Source organism: Fulmarus glacialis, unplaced genomic scaffold (assembly GCF_000690835.1).
Source record: "Fulmarus glacialis isolate BGI_N327 unplaced genomic scaffold, ASM69083v1 scaffold9762, whole genome shotgun sequence".
NCBI lineage: Eukaryota > Metazoa > Chordata > Aves > Procellariiformes > Procellariidae > Fulmarus > Fulmarus glacialis.
The window spans coordinates 1,440-18,701 of record NW_009195949.1 but is presented as its reverse complement, the minus strand read 5'-3'; the positions used below and the strand labels follow the sequence as shown (position 1 = coordinate 18,701).

Sequence of the window (17,262 nt, the reverse complement as noted above, 5' to 3'; positions counted from 1 at the left end):
CGTTGGACTATAGGTTGGTTTCTTCTCTTTTGTTCTTCTCCCTGTTCAACTCCCAAGATGGAAGGAAGTGAAGGCAAGATTATTATTACTCCGACAGGACTCATGGAGGCCTTCTAATCACACTTGCTTTCCAAGTCATAAGGAAGTGAAAAGCAGATGAGAGCCCAGGCACATGCCTGAGCTGGAGCTCGGTTGTGAAAGGCTGGATGCCTGGATCAGGGGGCACATAAAGTCAAAGAGGATGTTCCTGAAACTGGGGGAAGAATCTGCCCCTCAATGTGAGGAAACTCAAAATAGAAAATCAATAAAATAACCAGACAAAAAAGATCAGCTCAGTCTTCCTGGGAAAGATCCAAGGGTGAAAAACTAATTCCAGAAAATGAGGTCAACCTTCTCTAATAACCATAGCTACTGTTTGTGCTCCAGTGAGACATGCATGTGTGGAGTTTACCTCTCCTCTATTTATGGATTTGGCCTCTTGACCTGGAATTCAATGCCTCTCAGTTGATCCTGTCGTGTTGTGACGGGCCATATCCTGCATGTTTATTGCATTGGCACCAGTGTTGTCTTTATCTAAAGGGTGAGGGAAAAGAGCAGTCCAGGGATGACACTAAAATCCAGCATCCATCCTCCCTGTCTTTCTAAACAATTAAATTTGATGCAACTTCTCACTTTATTTCTTTCTGCCTTTTCTCCCAGGAGGGACCTCTAAAGCTACTGTAAAGCCTCGTGGAGAGAACATCTGTGCAAGCCCCACAAAAGATGGCTTTTTTGGTACCCAATTTAGAGCAGGAAGTATCCCATCATGAGGTGGGACTTTGAGGGATTTGGGAGATTTGAGACCTTACAGCACTGGTCAGCAAAGGCATCTTGAAAGCTGATCTGGCCATGTGCTTTGAACCCATCTCAACAATTGGATAGTTCATTATGCTTTGCCCAATCTCAGTCTCTTCTCATGCAGCCAAAAGTGCAAGGATATTTAAATCCCCGCTCTGCGAGGGACCTGATACCCACAATGACTCTACTACCAGTAGGGAAGGGCTGTGTGAGGATGGAGGAACATGTTGGGGGGCTCCTCGGTGGAACCTCAGACTCTCTGTTTCCACCGTCGACTCATCTACGCTCAGTCACTTCAGCCCAGTCCTTAGATAGATCTTATTAACTCCTCTCCCAAATGACTGCAGCCAGAGCATCACCAAAGTGTGCAGGGTCACCCTTTGTCTCCCTGTGCCAGGTTACTTCTCAGGGTCTGAACAGCTGGGTTGGTTCAAAGCATGTCGCAGGCTTTGTGGCATTTGGTCCAACACCTTCCTGCAACTGTCTAATCCCAGTTCATATCAGGAAGATGAAAAGAGAGGTATTTTCCTCGTGTCACACAGTGGTGGCATTGCCGTGGCCTTGAGCTGGCGAGTTCTCAGCAAGGAGATTTTGTTCCCACAGAGACACAGGAAAATTGACCCAGGGAGGGGACAAGAGCAGGGCAGCAACATCAGTTTTAGTTTACTAGAGATATTCAGGCATTAGCACCGTGAGGAAGGCTGGAGCCCTCTTTAGCATTTCCAGCACTTCATAAATTTCAGAGAGATTTAGGGCAAGGAGCCAAATGTTTGGGGAGAAATTCTGAACACTAAAGACAAGTGGAAATTTTTTTTTTTTGGTAGTGTGTATTTTTTCCCATTAGTTGCAAGGCTATATTTAGAAGAGAGGGGGGGAGAGAGAGCGCGAGAGAGAGATTAAGCATTTCTTCATATTCTGTAGTCACTCCAGTTGTTCTGCTTGTAGGAACAGATGTCTCTTTCCTGGGGTGATAGCATTCAGGTCCACGAGGAAATTTTCTTACCGGCAGCTCCTCTAACATAGAAGGGAGATCGGGCCAGAGGTAAGTCAGTCCATCGTGGAGGAATACACTGCAGGGACCGTTGCAGTGAATGCTTTGGGATATTGGTCAGAGAGAAAGGGAGGGCATGGGATCGGAGAGGTGACAGCGGGGGGCCTGGAGGGAATTGCTGGAGACCGGACCCCAAGTCCGGAGTGGAAAGCGTGGTTATTGCAGCAGGGAGCCCTGCCAGGGATGGCCGTGGAGAGGGTCCTGCACCGAACACTTGGAAGAGCAGCTCGGGAAGCCCCTGGCTCTGCCCGTGCGGCAGGTGTGGAAGTTCATCAGGAGATGCCTGACCAGGAGAGCCAGGCTGCACCGGTGACTGCAAGGGGCTGTGAGGGGCTTCCTCCACTGTGAGCTTCTCTGCTTTTGGGTTTTGGGGCAGTGCTGTGATATTTGGTTGTTTCCTGAGGACACGGGGGTGATGAAAATGTGTGAAGGTACTGGCTTTCCCCCATTGAAAATTACTGTGCCAGCTCTTGTGAGGAGAGGGGTGATGCCTTGTTTGTATTTGTGTATTCTCAGGTATAATTAAATTTTGGGGAAATGGATTCAGGGAGGTTTTGGAAGCCAGGAAAGGAGATGTTGCACTGCCTGGCACGGGGTCAGCTGCAACTCGGGATGTTTTACCTCTCTTTGGCCATGCAGCAGGGTGTGAGCTCATCTCTAGGAAAGATGCTCTTTTCTTTCTCTGAATCTGCTTGCTGGGTCAGTCTAAGGAGAAACAGATCCCTTCCAAGGTCCTTAACCAGGTCCCTTCAGAAATGTTCCCTGCTTTCACAGCAACACACTCACCAACAGCTCAAAGTTTTTCCAGGTTAACCTGGTTAATCCAAAATTTGCAAAACCCTGAAGGCACTGTGGGGTCTGTCTGCACAGCACAGTGTCATATGTGCCTAGCAAAGGAAACCACAGATACCAGTCTCCCAAAGGGTTAAGATCTGATTATCCATCCTGGGACGCCTCAAAAAATGTCTGCTCCCTGACCAGGTCTCCAATCTCTCTGCAAGCCACGGGCCAAGCCCAGGCATAGCTCTGTGCCTCAGTTTCTCGCCACAGCCAAGAGAGCAGCACAACTCTGCTGGGCTGCAGAGCTTATCCATGGCGGGCTGGTCTGCTGCTCATGGCCCACCTGACCCCTCTCCCCACTGCGTCACCCCTTTGTCCCTACCTGCATTTGTGTCACCTCCGTTCCCTGTGCTCCCTTGGGTGTGAGTATTGCCTCTTCTGTCCTGCATCCCTGGGCCATGCAGGACCCCAGGTATTCCTCAATAACAAACCTCTGTCGCTGCTCCTCCCCCACTGTCCTTCTCAGGCTTCTTGCCAAGGGACAGAGCAAGCAGGCAGCTGAAGGCAGAAAGAGGGAAAAGTGCTTAAAGATTGCTAAATTTGCAACTAAAATTTTCCTTTTCAAAAGCAAGCAGCAATGCACAGGCCAGAAGTTGCTCAGTTTAATCTCCCGCGATATTTTTGCACTTGCCTGTGAAGTTCCTGTATGTGCCTATATGGTAATTTTCACTGCAGGGTTCTCCTTGTACACAGCCACAACAGCTTTTATTCCAAACTGACATTTCTAGCACTTTGTCCCAGGCACCCTTGAAATGCTAGACGGATTACTGTAATCCCAATAAAATCAAACACATTTCTCTTGTACTGTTACAACCTCCCAAGAAAACAGGCACAAATCCATTTCTCCTGGCTGGACCTATAAAACTCCAAATCCACATATTTCTTTCCAGATTTAGCTTTTAAAAAAAAATTTAAACCCTCCTGGAAAACATTTTCCACCAAAATATGTGCTTTCCCCTCACATCATACTGGTCCACAAAGGACAGAGAGGAATACACGCAGGAAGTCATGCTCTGATTTCTCTCACAGCGTCAGAGCTAGAAATACACAGCATCTACTGCAGAGATGTCACTCCATGCTCCCTTGTGACTGATGGCACTTGATGCTAGCCCTGACAGGCTATGAGACATTGGGCTTTCAAATGCTAACAGCATGATTTATAGAGCATTCACCAAGACACTTAATATTTCTGTCACTCCAAGGCCAAGATCTGGTAATGCAGAAACGAGGGACATGAAAAATGCAACGGTATCAATAAGGCATTGTAGACATCTAAACGTTTCAGGAGGCATTTTTCTATACAGTGTGCTATAAACAGGCAAGTGGAGATGTAAAGCCTTTATTAGCACTTCTAAGCTGACCGGTACTAGCAAGCTTCATCAGAGACGTGCTGAAGGACCTCTGGGTGCCCACCACTGCTGGGTGCACTTTTGCGGGTCTGGAGAGGCAATGTATGTACAATCCACTTCTTTGTTTGCTTGTACATGTACATCTGGGCTCCTTCTTTCAAAGGCTGAGGCATTACTGCTGCAAATGGGCATAGAGGAGGTATAAGCTCATAAGAAATCTGCCAGCACATGAATTTCCTGCTCTGTGTATCTTTGGGAGCTTCATTCCATATTTTCCAGGCATGCTCAGGACAGGGTTGGGGGAGGACCATGCAGATCTTTCCAAGTTTTAAATAGATTGTCTCTGGGATGTCCAGGACTGGTGAGCTGTCACCTGGTTTTAAGCAGCAGGTTCAAGCCTAGATGCAGAGAGTGGGCATCTGGGCCAAGCCAAGTGACCTCCCTCCCCGCTGGGTCACTTTGCTCCGTGAAGAAGATGAATGTAGTTTGGAGAGTTGTGCTCTCCCCCTTCTAACTGGCAGTGATCCCTCATGGCCTAGGATGACCTGTATCAGAAATAGTGTGGCCAGCAGGAGGAGGGAGGTGATCGTGCTCTTGTACTCAGCACTGGTGAGGCCGCACCTCGAATCCTGTGTTCAGTTTTGGGTCCCTCACTACAGGAAGGACATTGAGGTGCTGGAGCATGTCCAGAGAAGGGCAATGAAGCTGGTGAAGGGCCTGGAGCAGAAGTCTGATGAGGAGCGGCTGAGGGAACTGGGGCTGTCTAGTCTGGAGAAGAGGAGGCTGAGGGGAGACCTCATCGCGCTCTACAACTACCTGAAAGGAGGTTGTAGCGAGGTGGGGGTTGGTCTCTTCTGCCAAGTAACTAGCGATAGGATGAGAGGAAATGGCCTCAAGTTGCGCCAAGGGAGGTTTAGATTGGACATTAGGAAAAACTTTCCTGAAAGAGTGGTCAGGCCTTGGAACAGGCTGCCCAGGGAAGTGGTGGAGTCACCATCCCTGGAAGTATTTAAAAGATGTGTAGATGTGGCGCTTAGGGACATGGTTTAGTGGGCATGGTGGTGTTGGGTTGGACTCGATGATCCTAGAGGTCTTTTCCAACCTTAATGATTCCATGATTCTATGACCTGTTGGACTAAATCATTGCTTGGGCACCCACAGGCTATTGCTTGTTCCAAACAGAACCAGGCAGCTGGGTCCCTCACTCGCATAGGATCTGATTTTGGCCTTAGGCTTGCTGGGGAGCATGGGGTCCACCCATGTGCACACACAGCATCGAACACAGCACGGTGGGTGGAGCTCAGATCACAACTCACAGCAATACCCATCGCCCATCCACAGCAGGGTCTTGGAGATGAACAACCACGTAGGCTAACTGGGCACATCAGGCAGGACGCAAATGGCTCAACAGCCCGACAGCAACACAAGCCCAACGACCAACATTGCATTAGCCTCCACACATCCTTAGGCCGTGATTGCTTAAATGGCTTGAAGGAGACAGCCCCTGGCCATTGCCTCGGACTGGACATCCAAAAAGTCATTAGGGGGGTGTTAATCCCTCTTGCTGTTGTGCAAAGTGAGTTCACACCTTTCCCCTCCTAGGCAAAGGCTGTAATTCAGCACATGACTATCCAAACAGTTGGACAAGGTAAGTGTTGCTGGCCATCACGCTTTTCATTGCACGTGGACCTTGTCTGACCAGTGCATACGCCAGGCAATCAACTATCATCTATCCTCAGGCTGGTTCTTCATGAGGACGGTATGATTTGGTATAAATATGAAATTATTTAACTTCAGGCAAAGAATGAGAGGCAGGCAATGCTCCCTCTTTGCAAAGAAGCCATCCAGCCCTGTTTGCAGTGTTTCAATGCCAAAGCAATTGTGAATTTGCAGTGAATAAGACCTAAATTAAAGGATGTGTGGTGGAGAGTGCTGGCAAAGTCCTTGCAGGTTCATATTAGAGAAAACAAGGATTGTGCTCAGTGCCTATTTATGTGTTTGTCAGCTCTGATTTCCTCCATCCTCCTAATGTTTTTCAATCTGTTGGCTAAATTCAACCAAAATTTGGCACAAGGGAAAGATCACCTCAATTTTCAGGAAATTAGGCACCAAAGAGAGGAGAAAGTCAAACAAGTGTCGGAGCCAAGGAAAGAGCTGGAACGTGAGTGCTCATTAAGGCAGCCAAGTGTCCACATGGGAAAAAGTTATAATAAGCATCTCAACCAGGGCAAAGCATTTATCCAGCCCTGCAAGCCACTGCAAGACATGAAACCGTAAGAAAGCAGGTGTCATTTAATCTGGCACTCACAGAACTATGTGTTTTTTGTCTCCGAAGTGCCTTTGATTTCCACAGCATTGGAGGGGAAGGAATAATCCAACCCTGGACTGGGTTTAACCATTTCCAACTGCAGTTCCCCAGTGTTTCACACACTCTGACCAGCTGCCCTCCAACCTGGAGGCTTCTAGGAAGACATCAATGCTTAGGAATCAAGTGAGAGAGGAGATCAGATGCCCGCAAATATGGGATCTTCCCCACCCTGGAAATAGCCCCATTTCTGCTTCAGGGTGGAATCTTTTGCCTCCGAACATTAGCTCCCTTCTCACAGCCTGAGGGCTAGATGGGCACCAGCCTTTCCCTTTCAGCAGCTGGATTCATTCCCTTTCTCTCCCTTTCTCCCTCAGTTCCCACTGTCAGCAAACCCAACCTCCCTAGGCTGAGCATGAGGCATACAGAACAAGCTCTACCACGTATAGGGCAAGGTCCTCGACATGCACAAAAACACCATATTTGGACAGTTTGTGCCAGAGTTGAGTGAGAGCTTGCCAGAAGGAGAATCATAGAATTTAAACTGAAAGAGAGTGAGTTTAACCCTTCATTTATAAATATGATGATAAATCACTCAGGGAACTTTAAACATGGAAAGGCTGCAAAACTAAACACACGCTGCTGCCATCCCAGGCAGCAGAGTAACACTAGCAGGCAAGACAAGTTAAGGGAGACAGGGGGGGTGATAGAGGAGCCAGGTTGCCATATCAGATGTTCTGATTCAGGATGGGGAGATGAGAAAAGCTGAAGCTGTTTATACTAAATAACACTCACTCTCACTTGTTAATGTCCTTTTCATCTTTCTGATCCCAGTGCACGGCTCTCTTATTCTCTGTCTCAGGGTCTGCATGCAGAGATCCTATTATCTGCACACACCAATAAATAACCCTTTTGGAGAGTGGTTAGGATAAAGCTCAGTTGCCTGACCTGCCTTTTCTTTTGTATCCCATTACTTGAATTGCTGAGCCAGATCCAAAATTCCCCCAGGTCAAGGAAGTAATCCTCATTGACTTCAGCAAGTGGAAGGTGAGGCTTAAGACTGACACTGAGCTAAAAGTTGGGTGGAAAGAAACACGGGATGGTCAAGAATTTCCTCCTGGGGTAAAGGTAGCACTGAGCTGCCCATGCTAAATGAACAAGCGTGATGCCAAGCAGCAAGCGAGCGAGGGAAGAGGCTGCAGGACCTGGTTTCAGCACAGTGACCATCTGTTTCCTATTTGGCCCACGAATGATGGAATCGGTTGTGTCACATAACAACGAGAAAGGATTTCAGAGCAAGTCCCCCTCTCCCAGTGCTGAGCAGGGACCTTTATCAGAACAAGGGAAACCAGGTCAACCTCCAGTCTCCATTCCTCCCCTTATCCCATTTCTACCCAGATGCCTGCTGTACTTTTAAGGAAATGCTACCCAGTCTCACAGCCAGACAGACAAAATCCAGCCTGAGAGGTACAATATAACAGCATAGGCCAATTGGCGCAGTCAGACAGCACTCAGAAGGACACATGTTTACCCATCTTGGGCTTTGCAGACTGCCAGCTCCAAGAAACAGGGATTGCATGGAAATCTGGGGGGCTGAGAGCTGAATTAGGCATGAAGAAGGTTGAGCTCCAAACTCTTTGAAGATTTTAGGAAAGGGGTTAGCACAGGGGCTATTTACTCTGTAAGCAAAGGTGATCATGGTTCTTGTAGCTCTGCATGAGCTCATGCCATAGCTGAAAGCAATAAATAGTGCGAAAATAAAAATAACATAGCAAAATAAAAGTTTGCAAAGGCTGCAAAGTTTCTCATGTATTTAGCCATGACCCCACTGACTGCTATATGCCACCACTCCGTGGTGATGTGTAACTGAACTGACTCACTTTAATACCTGCAAGAATATTTCCGATGGCAGAGGGAGAGACCTGGTTGGCACAATTTTTTGACTGGGGGGCGGAGGGAGGGGCAGAATTTGGAAATGTTTGCTTTTCCTCAGATGCGAGGTCACGCTGCCATTCTGTGCCTTGTTCAGCCTGCTGCAAAATGGGGCAATGTACCTTTATCAAGTGCTTGGAGACCCGCAATGGAAAAATACTTAGTAGCTGTTAACCCAGGGTTTGGTCCAGCTCCATCTCATTAAAAGCACTCAGAGGAATGCTATTGCTTTGCCAGTCCAGCTCCCCGTCCCTTTTGCTTGTGAGCTATGAGATGAGAGCAGTCCCACAAAGAAAGAAAGGAAAAGTCCATTCACCCGAACATCCATCAGTAACAATTTGATTAGAGAAAGACTTTTCCCACTGCAGCCCAAGAGGCAGCTTTTCCATAGCCTGTCAGTGAGGAAATCTTCAGAATTACTTAAATTTGTTTCATGTAGATACTTGGATTTTGAGTTCAGACAAGGTAGTGATGGAGTGGGAAGAGACAGAAACTCTAATTCAGCTCCTCCATTGCATGTTCAATTTGGCAAAAAAAATGCTACTTGTTTTTTAGCTCTTTACTATATCTGGAGTTTATTTCACTGCCCATGGGGCTCAGTGGAAGACGTGACTATGTAAGCCATCACTCTGTATATGCTGATGATTTTAATTTCTGTGTATGGACAGTACTCATAGGGGATCCTTTTCCATTAGTCTGTAAAGTGCCCTACATACCTCAATAGCATTGTGAGGAACATTTGAAAGCATTTTGAGTTACTGATTTCACTGAGGCAGGAAAGGAAAAATGTAAGATGAATATCAGGTGTTTGTGATAAAGGATCTGAGACTGAAGAAAAGTCTCCCAGAGGAGACAAGCTACTAATGAGATATAAAATCAGAGCAAACGGCTAGTGCCTTAGAATTACAACAAGACGACAAATGCATACACAACTCAATACACTCTAGTGCATGCTAACGGATGGGATGGGTGATTTTGTGTTCTCCCCTTGCTCAACTATTTGTATGAACACAGATATACAAGCTCACACCGCATTCAAGGGGCAACAAAGTCTTTATTTCTTGGTTTGAACTGGTGCAGCGGCTTCCGCAGTGCTCCTCTTAATAGCAGCTGCAAAGAGAAATCTGGGAACAGATCCAGGCAAGTGTTCATTTCAGTTTGTTTTTGTAATTAAAAAGTGAAACAAACAAACAGAGAAGATCAGATGGTGAGAATATTAGAAAATCATTAGAAAATGGGCCAGTGTTCTACATCTTCTCCATGCATCTTTCTCACGTGCCAGACTTCGCAACTCCACTATCTTCAGCCAGTCTTGGGTCCAGTTTTTCCTGTTATTCACTGACAGCATGCTTGGCACAAAATGTAAAGAGACAAGACCCTCTCCCAGGAGTCTGCAGGCTCAATCAGACCTAGACAAAATAACGTGAACATGTGTGCTACTTTGGCTGCCACTGGAGTTCAGTGCAGGGTGAGGTAATCTGGTCATTCCTGAAACACAGGATCATAGAATCATAGAATCATAGAATCATTAAGGTTGGAGAAGACCTCTAAGATCATCAAGTCCAACCATCAACCCAACACTACCATGCCCACTAAATCATGTCCCTAAGTGCCTCATCTACATGTCGTTTAAATACTTCCAGGGATGGTGACTCTACCACTTCCCTGGGCAGCCTCTTCCAAGGCTTTACAACCCTTTCAGTAAAGAAATTTTTCCTAATGTCCAATCTAAACCTCCCTTGGTGCAACTTGAGGCCATTTCCTCTCGTCCTATCGCTTGTTACTTGGCAGAAGAGACCAACCCCCACCTCACTACAAGTAGGGCGCGATAGGGTTGTCCCTCAGCCTCCCCTTCTCCAGGCTAAACAGTCCCAGTTCCCTCAGCCGCTCCTCATAAGACTTGTGCTCCAGGCCCTTCACCAGCTTCGTTCCCCTTCTCTGGACATGCTCCAGCACCTCAATGTCCTTCTTGTAGGGAGGGGCCCAAAACCGAACACAGGATTCGAGGTGCAGCCTCACCAGTGCCAAATACAGGGGCACGATCACTTCCCTGAAGATGCTCCAATGTCCAGTTGCTGCTGGAGATGGCCTATGTGCAAAAGTGGACAGAATTAGGATTGCTCCTCTTTGCTCAGGAGTTCTTTGGGACATTACAGGTGGTCTGACCCCAGGCTTTGGAATTTCAGTCCTGCAGCATAATCTGGCACTGGGTTGATCTCAGTAGGGCTCTGTGGTTGTGCGCCAGCTATTCCAATGGACAATCCAACTACTTTGGTTTGAGTGGCTACCTTAACAGAACAAATTGCCATTTGATTATAAATATCCTTCCAAGTTCAAGGATATTAAAAACCATCTTTTTGTTTCACACCACTTCCATAGATGAGAGCTAAGAAGAAACTAGAGCAATCACCAGACTCCAGGCCAACAGACCTAAGCTCCATCATGATGGCAAAGCCACTTCTCCAAGAATTTCCAGAGGGAACTTCACACCAAGTCTTCTAAATTCTCAGTCCTAATCTCTGCTTTTGCCCAACAAATGCTCTGCCTTGTGCTCACCTGGCTTGAATGAACCATACAGAGTAACCACGACTAGACTGTAGCATCCCATGAGGACTCTTGATCTTGAATGTTGACCATTTACCAAACATACTTCATTCCCAGCCTTCTCCAAATGAGAAGAGGCAGGAAAGCACCTAACACTTTGGTCGCTCAGTCCTCCACAGAAGCCTGCCTGGCCATATCCTATGACCCTATTCACCACTACAGGCTGGGAACTCCTCTACTGAAAAGGACATGGATGTTATGGTGGATCTTAGGCTGAAAAAAAAACAAGCAAACAGTGTGCACTCACTGCAGACAAGGCAAAGTACATAGTGTGCCACATTAGAAGGTTCATGGTCAGCAAATGGAGGGGAGTTATTACCTCCATCAAAACTGGTGAGGTGTCCAGTTTGGGAGAGCTCTGTTCAGGGGAATGTTGAAAGACAGGAGAGGGTCCAGCAGAGGCTTCACCAGGATGGGAGGAATGCACCAGTACAGTCTGAGGCCAAACAGCTGGAAAGTGGCTTTGCAGAGGACTTGGGGGTCCTGGTGGGTGCCAAGTTGCACTTGAGACAGCAACGCACCCTTGTGAGAAAGAAGGCCAACAGCCTCCTGGGTTGCCTTGGGAGGAGCATTGCCAGCAGGCTGAGGGAGGTGATCCTTCCCCTCTGCTCAGCACTGATGAGACACATCAGGAGTGATGTGTCCAGCAAATGCACAGAGACTTGAGAATCTCTTCTTCTAAATCTCAGTTCCCCAGATCTTTATCCCAGAGAGCTGGAAGCCTTCTGTCTTTGTCAGGAGGTGTGGAGGAGTTCAAAAGCTTGAGAGTTACGGCTAGCAGAGATTTGTAGTTCATTAGTCCAACAAGCAAGCTTTTAGTGGCCACGCAGGCGAAGGCTTTGGCACTTGTCAGGCAGGCTCAGAGCTCCTGTGATGCTCTCTGGACCCAGTTAGGACTGTCCCTGCAAAACATTTGCTTTTGGCCAGCAGGAACTCTCCTGAGGATCCACTTTTCACTGGAAGGCTTCTGACCGCCTCTGCTTTCTACATGGCCACCAACAGCTTGGAGCATCTCACAGGCAATGTGACACCTTCAGTCCATCCACCCAATCCCCATAAGCAGCAAAAAGGATTAATGCAGGCAGAAAGCCAGCTGCCAGAGGATGGGGCTTGGGCGAGATGGATATCCAGACCTCCTTAGCAATTCAAGCCTTCCTCATTGAGACATGCAGCCCAAGCACACTGCGGTTCCTGTGAGCACTGGAAGATGTGTTTGCAGTTTATTGTCTCCTAGCCCTTCCACACTTGGCTCTTTGGTAGCAGGGATTTCAAACCCTCATAACTCAAGTCTTTCAGCATCATTCTCTGCTGATTCAAGCTGATTTTTTTAACCTCAAAGTCCTGCTCAGCCACTTTGAGATATTCCAGACATTTTTCAACGATTTATTTTTATTGAAAGCAGCCAAGTCTCTGTATATATTGGGCTTTTTTTTTTATCTTTTTAATATACAAATCAGTTTAAAATAGTGTGTAAGTCAGGAATGATTTGCAAATTAAACTGTCAAACCCTGGCAGGAGTAGCGGCTGACGCCCTTGGTTTGAAATCTCCCGGCTGCTGTTGCTGTGAGTGCAGATCTCTAGAAGATGCCACACAACCTGTTTGTGCTTTCCTGGAAAATTCACCCATCCTTTGATTTTAGGAAAATCTTACAATTCCTGAAAATGCTGCTGCATGTAACTCTCTAATGGGATCACCCAGCCAAGGGAAGGGATGTGATATTTTAGGAGTCAGATGCTGGGGTTGTGCCAATAGGTTGAGCAAATGTCTTCTGGCTGCCAGCACTATCCTACTCCCATGGCAGGGCAGGAAGAGCCTCCAGTCGGGAAGAAGCTGCTCCAATGGAGGAAGGACTCAAAAGAATAAGACCACGTTCAGGAAACAAGACTCGGTAGGAGCCGCATATTGGCCTGACCCTCCCTGTCACAGCGTCAAATGGCCTGTGCCCTCCATGAGCATCAACACACCCTGCTTGGACTCAGCAACCCTGCCTATTTCTCTGGGCCATTTGCCACGTGGCTGGCTAAAACATGACCATGTGTACTTCCCCCGACTTTCCCTTCTCCTTTGCTCCCCTCAGCATAGTTCACTTCTCTGTTCCTGCTCAGGCCTTAAAACCATTTTTGCACGGGGCAGAGGAAAAGAAATTTGAAGTGGGGATTGTGTGTCTTCTCCAAAACATGCATCTGGAACCACTGGAAGACAGTAATTATAAACCCAGGCATTTTTCTAGCTATTATTGGTAATCCCATATTGATAGATGAAATGCTTAGAGAGTACAGCAATATATGTAACTACTGAAGATGTACAAATATTTTGGTTAAAATGTTCTTAGGTGACAACATTTTGAACCTTAAGGAATGCTGACATACCCATCAATATATGTCTATTTCTTTTCTTCCAGATCTCTGGGAAGTCAGTGACCATGCCGACCTCCTCCACTCAGTTGCCAGCCCTTGACTCTATCAACTCCACCCAGCAACCCAACTCCAGCATCTACTTGTTCTCCAAGTTCATCCACCCCGACAAAGAACTGTATACAGAATTTTACAACCTGTGGATTGCCTTGATGGTAGTCAATGCCATCATTTTCCTGGTAGGTGTTGTGCTGAACAGCTTGGCGCTATATGTCTTCTGCTTCCGTACCAAGACAAAAACCACCTCTGTTATTTACACCATCAATTTGATTGTTACTGATCTCTTGGTGGGCTTTTCCTTGCCTGTCCGGATCATCATGTTCTATAGTGCAGGGGACTGCCTGAATTGTTCTTTGGTTCATATCTTTGGCTACTTTGTCAACATGTACTGCAGCATCCTCTTCTTGACGTGTATCTGCGTTGACCGCTATCTGGCAATTGTACAGGCGGAGGCCTCACGTAAATGGAGGAACCCCACCTGTGCCAAGGGGATCTGCGTCTTCATTTGGATCTTTGCCACTGTGGTGACTTTCTCCATCCTGACGATGGCAATACAGTTTGCTGCATGCTGCCTCTCCAAGATTCTGGTCCTGATGGTCTGCGAGTATTTCTTCCCCCTCATCATAATAATCTTCTTCACCACCCGGATTATGTGTGCTCTGTCCAAGCCCAGCCTTATGCACCAGAGTCGGGAGAGGAGAATGAGGGCTGTGCAACTCCTTATCACCGTCCTCATCATCTTCATGATCTGCTTCACTCCTTTTCACGTGCGACAGGTAGCAATCTCCATGAACCCAGACATGCCCCATGATGTCAGCCTCCTCGTCTACCATGTGACAGTGACTCTGAGTAGCCTCAACAGCTGCATGGACCCCATTGTCTACTGCTTTGTCACCAATAACTTTCAGTCAACCATGAAAAACATCTTCAGGAAAACTGAGCCAGAGCAAACCAGTGTGGACATCCTGGGTATGAACAAGAACTCCAAAGGTGCCAATGCAATCATTGCCTTCTCAAACACAATAGGAAGCCCTGTGAACTTGCCGTCACCAAGCAGTGTCCAGATATAACCCACACCTGATGGGACATGCTGCAGTAAGCCAGTGTAATGATGCTGGAATATTGCTAGGATGCACAGTACAATTGTCTTTGACCTCTTTGATTTTTAGGCTGAGGTTCAGAATGACAGTGGTGGAATTTATTCCTCAAGAACATTGTGGTCTGTTTGAAAAATGGAACTTGTAGTGCTGTTAGTACCAATACAAAAAAGAGTCTATTAATTACTGTTCCCAACAGGAAAGTTTTCTTTGTATTTTAATACAAACATTTTGCTAGCAACAAATTCTTTACTGTGGTTTTCTTTTCGTGTTTGACATCATAATGCAACACTCCTAAGATGACTTAGAAAGCAGGAAATCTTTGTTTTCTATGAAAGCTTTTGGGCATTGGGCATGTGCTTAGGAGTAAAGGATAAGAGGGATGTTTCCAGAACTATCCACTACAAGGATTTTACATGTCAATGGAGTGGGAAAGAAAGTATTCCAACCCACCTGTCCCTAGTAACTACTCATTTATTTCTGAAAAAGTCTGAACCTTCTCAGGGAAGAGACAATGAAGTCAAGCAGTAAAGTCTCCTCTCACTATTTCAGCTAAAATAAAAAAATACATGTGGGTGTATATGTTTTCATACACATTGCCTGGGCTTGGGGAGAGGTTAAGAATATGTTCCGCCTTCATCTGGATCAGTAAATCCCCTAAACTGCGGATGAGCATACAAAAAAGCTGTGAAAATGAACATGCTTTCCAGCAAACTCTGCTGTTCTGCTCTTTCTCCCCAAAGAACAGCCAAGATGAAAAGCGGAACCAGAGAACCAGACTATGATGCTATACTACTCTTGTTTGATTTTTCTTCCTGGCAGGTTGTGAAATCAGGGCTTGCCGTCCTAATTCCCACTATCAGTCCATCCACTCAGAAACTTAAATGCTGATGCTTCCAAGGACAGAAAAAGAATCCATCTCAGGCATCCAGGTTGAAATTCACCCCAGTATAAAGTCACTAGGATGATTTAAGAGCCATGTTTAAAGGTATGTGAGGCTAAGGATGCCAGAAAATTCTGTCCACAGCAGTGGATAAATGTTTTAGATTACACTGTACCAACTAAGCAATGCGAATACGAAAAATTATCCTAGGAAAACAACAAAACCTGCAGCATGAACGGCAATAACTGTTGTTACTGCTCCATGTCTCCTCACTCATATGCCTATTGCCCCTCCAGCTGGAAGGCTACTATAAATTCATCAAGTCTAGTGAATGGCTTTTCCTGGCACTCACTGGTGTTACCATTCAGAACGGCAGGATTTATGGTTGGTCCAAGCTAGAGCATCCTAGAGTACTCTGCTTCCCCGGGGTCTGACGATAGGACGGTCATCTCCATTTCACAGGAACACAACATAACCAATGCTTCAAACTGGCTCTTGCACTGAGTGTGCAAGCATTTGCCTCTTGCAACACATATGTTTCCCCTAACCTGTTTCCCTGACCAATCCAATGGTAATAAAAATTGAACAGTCAACATCACTGCAATACAGGGATCTATCCAGAGATGAGTATAGTTGTCCCTAGGAGCACTGAGTGTCCCAGTTCCTGTTCTGGGCAGTGGAGTCCATGGAGAGCTATTTAGCGCATGGAAGCAGAGACGTACCAGCTGAGTGACCCTGGTCTCCATGTTGCCTAGATCTCCAGGGATATAACAGGAGCCAAGACACCACCTCCATATGAAGACACTTTAATGCATGCATGCATCTTAATTCAGCACCAAAGTCCCCCAAGGGAAGGACTCAGTTGCCAATAGGCCAGTGCCTAATTCCATGGTAGGCATGATGCTGTGTCACCGCACCTCTAGCTCCTGCTGCACAAGACTGTGGTTCTCCTGCAAGTCCTGCACTGTCCCGATGGCCCTACCCTCAGGTATCCCATAGCATTCACTTCTGCTTGGGCAGCTGAGTCCTGTGTCTGAAATAAAATTATGTATCTGGAATCTACAAATGGGCAGTGTTCAGTCGGCTAGTGCAGGGACCTGCAGGTCTCACCTAGAACATCAGCACAACGCTGTCAGCTGCAGTTGGTCCATTAACTCAGGCTCTTGATCACCTTGGGGCACAGCAATTGCCATTGCTGGGTATGTGACCTCTCTGAGGCTTTCCCAAGCAATACAGGTGACTCATTGCCATTTCGCTGGGAGCTCTATTCCTTTGAAGAGGATTTTTCTTCCAAGTGGTTGTGATGAGGGCCACCAATACTGTGGCACTACCCCACAGGATGTAAGACTGTTGTCCTGGTCATTGTTTCCCATTCTAGACATGGCCATAAACATGGTGAGCCTTCCCAGTACTGTGTTTTCCTTCTGCCTCATCTATTTCCTTATTCACCTGCAAATCACTGACAAAGGCACCTGACAGCCAACACCATCTTCTTGGCAGGTCTCTGTTAAATGATGCATTAGCACACATGGATTAGACTCTGACTTCTCAGCCAGGCTAGCGAGTTCACATTTCTGCCATGGTTTTCCACCAGTCCCTCATCTGGAGAAAATATTTTATGCCTCAAAAGTCTACACTTCCCTGCAAACCCCAAAAACTCATGCCCACCATCCCACAACATGCTTTCAGATCTTCCTATGCCACCTAAGCTGTTTGTAATGAGAATGCGTCTCACATATACAGAGCTGTTAACAGTACTGTCCTTTGCCAAGACTATTTCAAAGAAACAGGAGGAAAAATGCAGGCTCAGTGCATAGCTTATTTTAGTTTCTTTGTTCCATAAGCTACAGCTTCACACCTCCCTTTCTTTTGCTATCAACAGTATTTTTGCCATATACAGAAATGTCTTAACATCTTTCTCAGTGCAGTTGCTCATTTGAGGTCAGTAT

General features: G+C 46.6%; 1 protein-coding gene across 1 annotated transcript; it reads left to right on the top strand.

Moving 5' to 3' along the window:
- The first annotated feature begins 1,801 nt into the window (after window positions 1-1,801).
- Window positions 1,802-14,403, top strand: GPR20 (G protein-coupled receptor 20). Its single transcript, XM_009572033.1, has 2 exons — window positions 1,802-1,879; window positions 13,321-14,403. Exon 2 carries the CDS (start codon window positions 13,342-13,344, stop codon window positions 14,401-14,403), a length of 1,062 nt encoding a protein of 353 aa, XP_009570328.1. The 5' UTR covers window positions 1,802-1,879; window positions 13,321-13,341.
- Window positions 14,404-17,262: the final 2,859 nt, after the last annotated feature.